Source organism: Myotis nattereri (genome assembly GCF_964212035.1).
Source record: "Myotis nattereri genome assembly, chromosome: 2".
Lineage (NCBI taxonomy): Eukaryota > Metazoa > Chordata > Mammalia > Chiroptera > Vespertilionidae > Myotis > Myotis nattereri.
Window position 1 is genome coordinate 32,484,759 of NC_138076.1, and position 13,162 is coordinate 32,497,920.

The 13,162-nt window shown below is 35.4% G+C and overlaps 1 protein-coding gene across 1 annotated transcript in view; it reads right to left on the reverse strand.

Moving 5' to 3' along the window:
• MYO16 (myosin XVI) overlaps positions 1 to 13,162 on the reverse strand; it is a 418,102-nt gene that overhangs the window by 336,841 nt on the left and 68,099 nt on the right. The window contains exons 6-8 of the mRNA XM_081084505.1: positions 9,823 to 9,948; positions 5,051 to 5,126; positions 1,833 to 1,986 (exon numbers count right to left, since the gene is read on the reverse strand). Of these exons, the coding sequence (XP_080940631.1) occupies positions 1,833 to 1,986; positions 5,051 to 5,126; positions 9,823 to 9,948 (356 nt within the window). The remainder of the gene's footprint in view (positions 1 to 1,832; positions 1,987 to 5,050; positions 5,127 to 9,822; positions 9,949 to 13,162) is intronic.

Here is a 13,162-nt window from a genome sequence, read left to right on the forward strand (position 1 = left end):
AAGATAACCCATGAAGGTTCTTAGCATAGTGTCTAACACAAAAATTTACAACAAAGTTAAAAAAATACAATCCAGCCCTGGTAGGGTGGCTCCCCTGGTTGAAGCATCAGTTGGTTGTGGGTTCCATTTCCAATCAGGGCACATACCTAGGTTGCGGTTTGAATCCTGGTTGGTGCATGTACTGGAGGCAACTGATAGATGTTTTTCCCTCACATAGATGCTTTTCTCTATATCTCAAGTCAATAAAAACAAATCCTCATGTGAGGATCAAAAAAACAACAATCCAATCCAATAATGAATATATCTTAGTATTAAGTAGAGGGCAGTGTATTTACATATGGCTTTAGCCTCTGAATTATCTAGATTAATTTTAAATTAAAAGTGTTTTTGAATGCCAGCAAGATGGAACAGGCTCTGAAATAAGAGTTTTCCTCTGTGAGCTCACATATTCATTGTAATGGCCTTGGGGGCATGTCTGTAGGCAGCATCTTTTCAAATTCCCAGGAAGAGAAATGGAGTCATGCTAATTCTGGGCCTCCCGCTACATTTAAGAAGTGGAATGAATTGTCTGAATCTGGGAAGAGTGGCTCCTCAGCCCCTGTCTCCTTCTTGTAGCAAGCCTTCCTGCAGAGAGCACAGCTCTTCCTCCTCCTCCACACTGTGACCTGGTCTGGGAGCCCCTCCCTTGGGAGGCCTGATCTGGTTTCTAAGTGCCTTGTTGGTAGAGCTGCCCAACAATGGAATATACTCACAAACCCTTTCAGCTGCCACATTTAGCTATATCCTCCCTTGCACCCTCTATCATGGAGCAGGTGTGATTTGGACTCCTTTTTTCTCTTTGATTATTTCTCCAATTGTCCAGAAACTAGATAGTGCTATTTATTCAAAGTCCCCTCGAATGTCCCAAATACATATTAGAAATATCGCCACCGGCAGAAAAGAAACGTGTTTATACAAGGAGGCAACTTCCTCAAGGTCTCACTGGTTGTACACAGCAGATTTTGCTTTCAACCTGAACTATATTTTATCTTTTTTGCTTTATGTGTTTATTTCTTTTGTTGAGATATAATTCACAGAGCACAAAATACATGCTTTTAAAGTGTAAACTTCTCTGCTTTTTATATTCACAGGTTTGTGTAACCACTTACTTCCAGAACATTTCCATCATTTCCAAAGACTCACATCCATTCAGAGACGCTCCTCTTTACCCCTTCTGCCCACTCCTGGAAAACACTCATATGCTTTCTGTTTGCATGGATTTGATAATTCTGGACATTTCATATCAATCGAATCATATCATATATGGACTTTTCTTTCTCACTTTGTCCATTTAGCATGATGTTTTTAAGGTATATCCCTCTTGCAGCATGTGTTAGTATTTAGGAGATATTTCAGACAACAAAAAAATCATTGGTTTTATACTTTAGAGAGAAAAAAATGAATATTTATATTTCCTACCTTAGGAAATCTAGCCATTATGATAGTCATTGGAAACCTTACATACCCGTTTAGCTAAAAAACAACAACATGGAGTGTGTTTAAAATATTATCTCTGCTCTCATGGTGACAAATATATCTAATTATTGAAATAGTGATGTTTTACAAAATCAGAGCATATTCATAAGAGTAGGCTAAACTCGTGATTGTCACCATGTATCTTTTGATAAATATATTAACATGTAACTTCAATTTTCTAGCTTTCAGTTGAGAGATAGGCTTAATATTTACTTTAGAATGAATGACTGGTGATTAATGGGGAAGACAAATGAGAATAATTAAGTCAGCAGAGAACCAGGGCTACAGCTTTCTCCTTGTATAAAGAAGGCACTTACAGCTTACTGGAAAGAGCTGGCAGGTCATGAAGGATCTCTTCATAGGGTTCCTCTTGTGCTAAGGTAGGCACAGATAAAGGCTCTTCCATTTTTTCTTCCCAGGCAATTTCGGCTTTCAGCAGCATTTCCTCAATAAACTCAGATGCAGCGATATCTACAAGAACCAATAAGAAAATAAGAAAAAGTGGATGGTGAAACTACAGAAAACTATTTACTTTCAATAGTTCTGAAAATGCTAAAATTTATCAGCACATGTAGCAAAAATAAAAACATTAAAAGTTTATGCCAGGAACAAAATTGCAGTGCTGCCATTTAAAAATACTGTCTTTTTCACTTTAGTAGCATCTTTAATTATAACTGAAATGAAACATATATAAAAATAATTTCACTAAGAGGAGATGTGTAAAATGTAAATCATTGAGAAGCTAAGCTTGAGAGAACTTAATGTCATTTTATTGTCAGGAAACTCTTCCTTCATCTTGGTGAGTATGAAGCAAAATGATATAAAATATTATACATTCAGAATGACCGGGCTATTATAAAACATGTAGGAAGCATTCTAAAACATTTTACTAAATGGGTAGATGTACAAATAAATAGCTATGTATTAAAATAGTGTGTCTAGACTCTAGCCTCTCTATCTGAAATATGGATTACGATAGTTCCTTATACATTACACATTAACAGTGACATCTGAACATACCTGGACAGCAATAAAGATGGGAATTAATCAACTTATACTTATTAACAAATGATACTGGAAATCAATAAATCCTGAGAAAAATTCACATTAATAACAACCAGGAACCTAATGGAGTCATCTGCTCCTTTCAACCCTCATAACTAAACTGCATGACCATCTTCGTCTATAAACTTGACTTATGTGGTTTTATGGGCTGGAAGCAGTAATTCACCTACCACAGGAAGGTACTTATGCCAGGATTTTATCATCATTTACTTTAGGTTAAATCATAATCACATAATGACTAGGAGGCTGCTCAGCTTCTTTACCTAGGGAGATTATTTCTGCCTCACCGAACAGCTATGCCCCAAATTGCTTTTATTTCCCCACATAATTTTTATGTGTCCATTCCAAGTTTAAGAAACACAAAACAGCAAGAACCTAATATGGCACTGTGATAATTTTCATTTGCTCAGTCAAAATATGTGTCAAGTTCACTTCTCACTGCACTATTGTTTTATCTGGTTCATTCTTCTTGCTCTTGGATAAGATGCTGGGATATCCTGCATTTACTCTTAACCTCTCACTGCATTATTGGTCTTTGTCCCTTGTGTGTGAGAGAAATATTTTCATTCAATCAATAAATGTTTATTGAGGGTCTACTATGATCACATCATTGTGTCTCTCATGACCAACATGGTAGACATGGCATGACCAACAGGGACAAAATTGTCTGAGTCACCATACACTATGCCGGAGGTGGTCAGGCTGAGTGTAGACCAGGGATTTAGTCATTCCCTGGGGCTCCAGAACTGTCCATTACCTTGGATGTCTGTTTGGCACAGTTGACACTAGACCTAAAGGTGGAAGTGTGACAGATGGGAGCCTATGCAGTCAAGGGTCAATCATATTTATTCCCTTCTCTGGGCAAGAAGCTAAAGATATGAACTTGAAATTGTGATATGTTAGAACTAGACTAGAGTTGACAGAAGTTGTGATATATTTCAAAATAAATATATTTATTAAAAAATAGAAGAAAACTATTAATTCATATTTATTAGACATACTTTTTTGTTGTTCATGTTAAAATCACTACACTATCATTAATATTAGCCTGTTGTAACATTTGAAACTGTCAAGCCATCATAGTTCTGTTTGTTAAATCATCAGTTTATTTTAGCAAAGATGAAAAAACACTCAATAATAATACCTAATTCCAATAATGTAAGAAATAGAAAAAAATCCCTCATTTTGCCTTAAACTAGATGTTTATCAATTAATCATACTCCCTCTTATAAGTATATCAAATAAGAAATTTGAGGCTAGTAGTTATAGCAACAAGAAGAATAAGTAAATATAAGTTATTCTGATCAATTACTACCATCAAAATTTTTATATTTTGTTCCTTCTACTAGACTTTTCTCTTTGTTGCTTAGAATTATTTTTTAAAATATGTTTTTATTGATTTCAGAGAGAGGGAAAGAGAGAGAGAGAGATAAAAACAAAAATGATGAGAGAGTACAGTATCATCAACTGGCTGCCTCCTGCATGCCCACTACTGGGAATTCAGCCCAAAACCTGGGCACGTGCCCTAACTGGGAATTGAACTGTGACTTCCTGGTTCATGGGTGGACACTCAACAAATGAGCCACACTTGTCAGGATAGAATTCTTTTTTAATATAGCAAAGTAATTTATGAGTAGTAGCATTGTTGTCAAATTTTCTAAAAGCTAAAAAATGAATGTTACATCAATTTTTAAACTACATATATGAACATATAAAAGAATACTAGTAAAAAGAACTGTAGCTCTGGCTGGGTAGTTCAATTGGTTAGAGTGTCAGCCCGAAATGCCAAGGTTGCAGGGTCAATTCCTGGTCAGGGCACATACGAGAATCAACCAGTGAATGCATAAATAAGTGGGAAAACAAATCAATGTTTCTCTCTCCTTCTCTTTCTCTCCCTCCCTTCCTCTTTCTCTTCTTTCCTCTCTCTCTTTAAAAAAAAATCAAAAAATATTGTTTTACAACTTTAGAAATTTTCAAAAATATATAAATATATTTTTTTAAAATAAGTAACATTAAATTAAGTTTTTTAAACTTTTAAATTATCTTTAGCATATTAGTCTCTATTTCTAGCAGTATAAACATCTGTGCAGAAAAAAATACTGTTATGTTACTATTTAAAAATACCTTAATGAACAAGCATGTATTGGGTCTGATGAGAAACTAGTTAACACAAAAGCAAAAAAATCTTTTAAAGTAATGACACTGCAGGAATCGCCTCCCTGGAAGTTTAAGCCTGAAAAGCAAGTTGTAAAGGAAGGACACAGTAACCCATTAACATAACTGCTCTCTAATGTCCCCTTGTCCTGGATCAGGGCATCTGAATCGTGAATCATATTAAACTGGGCTGGTTTTCACAGAGCTTCTCAGAGAGGCTGACTCTCATTTCCTAGTTACGCTCATGATGAACAACTTATATACGACAGGAAGGAAACAGTGACTGCTCAGTGGTCCCAGGACACTCATTACCTACCTGAAGCCTTCTCTTCATTGCAGTTCAGAAGGTTTGGATTTGCCTGATGCATCAAAAGAAGTTTCACCAGGTTTGTCTGAAACATTAGAGATGATTGAAATAGGAAACATCATGCTGGATACTGAAGATTCATCAGTAAATAATACACATTCATGGCCTCAAGGGGCATTTAAGGTTGGAGAAATGAGAATGCATTAGCATACCATCACAGTGTAGTCCTGCAAAGTTAGGTCATATTTGACCATTTAACATTTTCAAGAATAGCAAAGAACATGTAAAGGATGTGCATGATGGCATACTAAAGAATCTGAAAGAAGTTCACTATGGCTTCATCCTCTAACCTGGTGGGAGAAGGCAGGAGAACTAGAGCTGGAGAGTTAAGCAGAAGCCCAGGCACACAGGGTTCATAAATTATTTTACGGCATGGGCATTACATATCGACAGCAATGGGCAGGATGTTGAGTTGAAATGGTTTGATTATTTTTGTACTTAGAATGGCGTGGGGGAGGGCCAGGGAGCTCTGTTAGGAGGTTGGCAGGATAATCCTGATGTAGAGATGCTGAAGCACTGGATGAGGGTGAAGGCAGCGAGGACACACATGAATATAGCTCAAATACATTTACTAGGTAAGAGTTTTGGGGCTCAGTGGTTTAATAGTTATGGGCGAAGAGAGGAAAATAAGAAAATAATAATGCCCAGTAAATGATTAAATAGAAAAGAAGGCAACAGATGGGAAATGGGAAAAAGATGATCATTCTCTTTGTACACAAGTTGAGTTTGAAGGCAGGTTGATAGGAATTACTCTCTGGGCAGTGGTCCTCTTGAGTCTGGAACTTGGGAGAGACATGAGAAGAGAGGAGGCTTTGGGAGACATGAACATGCAGAGTCTCTGAAGACTTCTAAAGACATAAATATTGGGAAGGGAGAGAACCTAGGACAGAACACTGAGCTTTTCAATACTGTGTGCTCAGAGGGGCAGGAGGAAATCCAGACAGTGTTGTTTTTTCCAAAGCAAAGAAGAAATATCTGAAGAAAAAAATCTAAATATATCTCAATTCTTACATACTTAGGTAAAAATGTATTTGAGAATACAAATGACTCCTTTGAACATTAAGATGTAAGAGTTGTGTGATATAAAGTACTTTTGAAGAGATTTAGATTTCAACATTTCACAATCATTTTCTGATCTTTTACTATACTATTTCCAATGCTATTAACAACACTAAAATATGTACAAGGCTAGAATCAAATTTTATCTTCTGTACAACTCTTGAAAGAACTGTTGCTCACATAACTTGTTCAGTTCTCAGTTTTAGAGAAGAATAGGTATTTCTTTGTTCTCAATGAAAAAGTTTATGTATGTATAAAGGGAAGTTTTAAAATATATATGCCATCTAAGTATAAATGACAGTAATAAATACTATAAATACTGTTATAAATTATAAACTACCTTTCCATAAAGGTATTTATATTTATAAGATATTTACAAAAAACTGAAATTGCTGTGAATGACTCTAAAAATGCCACGAGTCTTTCTAAAACGTTAGCATTTATCACATTTTTTCTCAACTGAGATGCATTTTTTTACAATAAATGTCTTTGGAGAGTTACAAATCTCCCATGCATACAAATTGATAATTCAAATAAAACCTGTTCCTAAAATATCATTTCCAAAATGAATATTAAGTGGTAGTGTAAAGAATTTTTAAAATAATTCTAGATATCATATGGTATATTCTTGACAAAAAATAAAGATACAATTTACTCAAAATCTTCTATTAACATAAATCTCTTAGTTATTCCTTAATTTTAGTTTGAATTGAGGAAGAATATTTTTGTTCTGCTGTCATATATCCTAACGTTAAATCCTCACTCTAACTCTCAGCAGAACTTTGCTTTTAGTTCCTGGTTGATTGAGTTGTCCATTTAATTCCTTCAGTTACTCTGCTGGCTATAGGATGGCTCAGTGGGCCACACAAATCACATCTCTGCTGTTCTGGAGCTTACATTCTGGTGAAGAACCCATTCTAGTAGGTTTAATGGAGCAAAACTGAAAAGACATATATAATCTTCAGATCCTAACCTTTGTACTAAAATGTATAGGTATTTATAAAATACAGAATTAATGGCTACTTATTTTCTACAGAAGCAGAGGATAAAGGTGAAATTGTTTTAAAAATCTGACTCATTTGCACACTGTAAATGGCCACTGCTAGAAAACATTATGTTCAACATCTCTCTGTACAAATCTAACAGCTGGATCAATTGACTAGGACATATGCTCTTTGATACTTCAGTGATGCATTTGCCTTCTTTATTCTCAACAGTCTTCTGAGCTATGTAACAATGCCCCCCGTAAACAGATGTGTTGATGGTTGTCACTAATTGAAGACCCTGGGGCTCGATGGAAGGACTATTAAGGCTTATTAGGTTCACACAGCCAGCGAGTGGTGGCTGGTACTCAGAGCCAATGAGGGGGCTATGGAAGCTTTCCAAACAGGCTGGCTTAATCATTTCATTGGGCAGATTCAAATATAGGTGTGTTTGTGTGGTGGGGAGAGTCTGGAACATAGAAGAAAGTATAGGAGACCTAAAAAAAAAAAAGTGAGTAATAATGGTTTCTAAAAGTTGGGGGGAAAATATTTTGCAACTGGGTTAAAAAAAAATAAAGCCATTGGAAAGTTTCTTAAGTCACTTAATGTTAATAAATGACGAGTGTTGGAAATGTAGCTGGCACACTGGAGAAGTAGTAATAAGAACATCAATCTTAATTACTCTGCATCTCCCAAAGCAAATGCAGCTATTGAATCGTATTTTCCATGTAATTTCAATACCATGTTTCTCTAGGCTGAAAACATAGATTTAGAAACCCCAAACTTCAAAGAAAATCTTAACTATTTGTGAATGCATAGATGGACCTAGAGGGTATTATGCTACGTAAAATAAATTACAATAAATCAGTCAGAGAAAGATAAATACCATATGATTTCACTTATATGTAAAATCTAAAGAACAATATAAATGAACAAACAAAACAGAAACAGACTCATAAACACAGACATCTGATTCCCAGATGAGAGGGGAGTTGGGAGCTGGGTGAAAGAGGTGAAGGGATTGGGAGGATAGATTGGGACGATAAAATAGTCACGGGGATGTAAGATACAGCATAGGAAATATAGTCAAGAGTACTGTAATAACTATGTACGGTGCCTGTTGGGTACGGGAAATATCAGGAGAAACATTTTGTAACGGATATAACTGTCTAACCACTGTGCTATACAATGAAACTAATACAAAATAATATTGAATGTAAACTGTAATCTATAATAATAAAAGCTTAATATGCTAATTAGACCAGATGTCCTTCCGGACGAACTTCCGGACAAAGCCAGGGCTGCTAGGAAAGCACGGGTCCCGAGTGCCTGCCAGCGGCAGGAGGGAAGCCCAAGTCCCGGGTTCCAGAGGGAGACCCGAGTCCTGGGTGCCAAAGGGAAACCAGTGCCAGCAGCCGGGGGAAGGAAGGCCTACTCTTGCATGAATTTCATGCATCGGGGCTGTAGTTGAAAAATAAGAGAAAACCCAAAGTTTGGAAGTTTTTCTAATGTGATAGGTAAATGGGGTGAGAGTACTGATATCCACTAATTCTCTCTGCCTGTTTAATCACTGATTCTTCTATCTTGTGATTTTTGTGTGGCAGGAAACTTCAGGAAGTTTTAAGAAGGAAGTAGCAAGTGAACTCAGCTTATGTTCCTTATATCACTGAGGCTTGGCAGGTATCACATCTGGCATATATATTAATCATTAAATGATGTTTTTATGGTTAAACATAACAGAGTAAAATAACATTTTTTAAAATCTACTTTCATCAATAAAACCTGTTGAAAGTATTTTTACTATATAGCTAACCTGTTTTATTAGTTTAATATATTCCTTTATCTTTTGTCATGGATACATACAACATGTCTCTCTCTCTCCAAGACACATTTTATCTGACTGTGATTTTGCTCCTTCTTCAGGATATAAGGGTGCCTAGTAAAAATTAATTTGTGTATTAGTGTCTTAAGATGTATTAGCTGCCCTAACCGGTTTGGCTCAGTGGATAGAGCGTCAGCCTGCGGACTCAAGGGTCCCAGGTTCGATTCTGGTCAAGGGCATGTGCCTTGGTTGCGGGCACATCCCCAGTAGGGAGTGTGCAGGAGGCAGCTGATCGATGTTTCTCTCTCATCGATGTTTCTAACTCTCTATCCCTCTCCCTTCCTCTCTGTAAAAAATCAATAAAATATATTTTAAAAAAAAATGTATTAGCTATAGCAAAAAGTCAATTCAGAGAAAGAATTGCTACCCATCCCTCATTCACTAAAATGAAATATAATTTATGGAGAAAAATAAAATACAAAATGTAATTTTACTCTACATCTACTAATTGTAGAAAACAAACAGAATTATTACAGTCTCATGAAACAGTAAACTTATAAGAACTATATAATATTAAGAAAACAGTGTTAAGTCTATATTATAAAGGATATTTATGTTTTTGATCATTTCTTGAATGATTTTGAGTAGAATATGCAGTATGCTAGTATGCCAAGTCCTAAGGAATATATGTTATTATTTGTCATTTTAAAAGGAAATGGTTTTTTTTATTCATAAAACATTTGTTTAGTAAGACCATACCATTAAAAGTCAGGTTACATAGTGATTAGTACATAATTTGAAATAAAATTAATATAAAAGGATGCATTGATTATAAAATAGCTCAGAAACTCACTTACCTGGCCATACTTTGCTGCCAAGTGAAGTGGGGTCCAGTACTGATTATCCACTGCGTTGAGGTCTCCCCCATGTTCCAAGAGGAGAGACACTACCTCCTTGTAGCCACTGGCGCATGCCATATGTAACTGCAATAAAGAGGTATTTTGTTATTTATCTTTAAAAAGCAGCAGCATCATAATTTATTCAGTAGTTTAAAGAGAGCAATTTAATAAAGTATTGAACCTAAAATACAGAGACCTTAATAAAAGAAACATATATACTTTGATTTATTTGGTACAAGTGAATGTCATCATTGTTTGAAAAAGGCTTATGGGTTAATTATGTATTGTTTTCCTTCTGACTCTGACAAGGTACAGTTTTTCATGTAATTCCTATTTTCCTCTCTAATGTGCCTTTCTACTATAATATGAATACTTTTAAATACGAAATATAATAAGTCAATACTTTATCACTACTTGTCCAGAAGTCATACATGTACTGACTAGCTCTAAAGTTCTAGCACTGCATTTGGTGTTTTAGGAAAGAGATTGAAAGATACAAATAACAGAAAATGTGATCCTGTGATGCTTTTATACACATAAAAAGGACAGGAACTGGAGAGGATGAATGAATCCTGACAAGCTTTAAAATGATTGTGCAGCTATCATTTTGACATTCTCCCCGCTTGGTTTCTCAATGCAACCTGAAGTTCAGAAATGAGGCCTCAGGAACTACAGTGATGAGCTCAGGGTTTGGAGAACCTTTCAAATTTTTCAGATGTGGTGATTCCTGTTTCTAAGGCATAGCCTTTCTTTCTAAGTAAACTGTCATCCAATCCAATTTCAATTAGGTTATTAAGTAACTACATGATTTATTTTACAGTTAAAGCAATTAAGGAAAAATTAACAGAAGAAATTATACTTTCATATCACATTAATATTATAGCAAATATCTCCAAATATCACCCATGTCCAACTCTACTGTAAAGTCATGGTAATCATTAGATCTGTTACTTACTGTATTAATTAATAAAGAAGCACAAACATTACATATAACAAATTTAATTTCAATATTATGATTACTATATTTCAACATAACTGGCTTTCTATGTAATTCTATGCACCATTTTGTATTGCATAAAACTATTACATTGGCAAGGGATTCATGAGCTACACCATATGATTAAAGGGGAGTATGGCATTAAAAAGATCAATGAGCCTGGACGTTATTCAGGTTGTGAGTTTTAAATAGTACATGGGTCTGGACAATCTAATCTCTAAATTGAGGCTATGTTTTGTGACATAAAGTAACCATAAAAGCTGTGTTCCCTAAAAATGGCCAGAAAAATCATGCATTGGCTATTTATTGTCCTTGACTAGAAGTACGGGATGAACCAACACTCCCGATATCACAAAGAGAAACGAAAACAAGATTGCTTGGTATTTACATCTCATGAATAATTGTTTTCCAACAGTGCATATGTATCAAGGCCAGATGTAATATATCAAATTCTATAATAAAACAGTGAAGAATCAGCCAATATCTTTGTGGTATATATGCTAATTATTACAGTAGTATTTTCCAAGAGCATATATACATTCAAACTCAGGAAGTAATTTTCATATGCTCTATAACATGGCTTTTTTGGACTGTGTTCTTTTCTAAGGCTTCTGTTTCCTTTTCAGAATAATATTAATGTAAACTAAGAAATCTTTTTAAAAGAGCTGTAATATATTTGGTTATTTTAGTGTGTATTCTAAAAAAGGAAAAGACAACATCAAAACCATCTTACTAGAAGTCTATTCCATTGAGCCTTTTGTTGATAATTGCATCTCTTTTTGCACAGCAATTTAACAGTGTGGAAAATTATACCTAATTTTGAACCACAATTGACACTCCAACTCAGGATATAGAAATAAGTCTAAGGACAAAAGTGCTTATGTTATCACCAACAATAGACAGGAAAGCACAAAATACATGTGCCTTACAGAAAGGCAACTCCAGCGATGACAGTCATTAACATAACAGACTAAACAATTTAGACCTAAGAATCAAATATAACTGTCACTTGCTAAATACTCTGGTTTCCAAGGGACAACTGTCTAGCTTTCCATTCATTGCTATTTTCATTGTAAAAAGCTCAAAGACGATCACCAGAAGATTGTTACTACAGAAAAATTATTAGCAACATTTATGGGAATGTCAAAATTGAAGATGGTTTAAAATGAGAGTGATCTATTACTCTATATTGATTATTTCAATAGCTTTCCTACTGAACAATGTCAGGTCCTTTTATTCAATAGTGTTTGAAGCCTAATACATTAGTGCCATTTAACAATGATTTTTCAAAATGTATGTAAAGTTGTAATATCTTCTGTCAAACAAAGAAACAAAGTCTCTATTGGGTTTCTACAATGTGTTAGGCATTAGTGTATTGTGTGTGTGTTAATTGAACTATTAATTCAATAGCCCACTGTAAACTGGATATTGACCCAACCACTGCACTGAAACTACCCTAGATAAGACGACCAATGACCTCCATGTTACCAAGTCCAATAGCCAATTTGTCATCTCCATTTACTTGACCCTTTCAGCAGTATTTTATAGTCTATCCTATCCTCGCTTTCATCATAAGTTCTTCACTTGGCTCCCAGGACACCTCATTCTCTTGGTTTCCCCCCTACTTTGGGAGGTGTTCTTTCTCATCTCATTTCTGGATCTTCCTCTTTTGCCTAAGCCCCAAGGCATAGTCCCAAATCCTCTTTTCTGCTATGTCAATTCATGATTTCATCTGAGTCAGGAGTTCTCAAGAACACATATATGCTAATGTTCCCCAAACTGTTTCTTTAGTCCAGACATTTCATGAATCTCAGACTGCAATATCCAACCCCAAACTCAACATCTCCATGAAGATGGCTAAGAGGCACTTCTAACTTTATATTTCCAGAACTGATTCTGATCTTTCCTGCTCTAAGCTCCATCTTCAGCCTTCTCTATCTCATTCGATGCCAACTTCATCACTGAAGTTGTTCAAGCAAAAAATACTTGGAGTCATTTTGAAGTCTTTTCTTTCTCTCACACCACATTTCCATCAGGAAATTTATGGAACTTCTTTTAATATTGACTGAAATTAGCTACTTCTCATCACCTCAACTTCTACCACCTTTGGCTGAGCCACACCATTGCTTTCCTAAATCACTGGAAAAGGCTCCTAATGGAACTCTCAGCTTCACCCTTGCCATTATACAGTCCATCCTTAACACAGCACTCAGTGAGTGATCTTTTCAGAACTGAAGTAAAATCGCACTCTGCCTCTCTTCAGAACTCTCCAATGTGTCCTCATCTCACTCAGAGTAACTG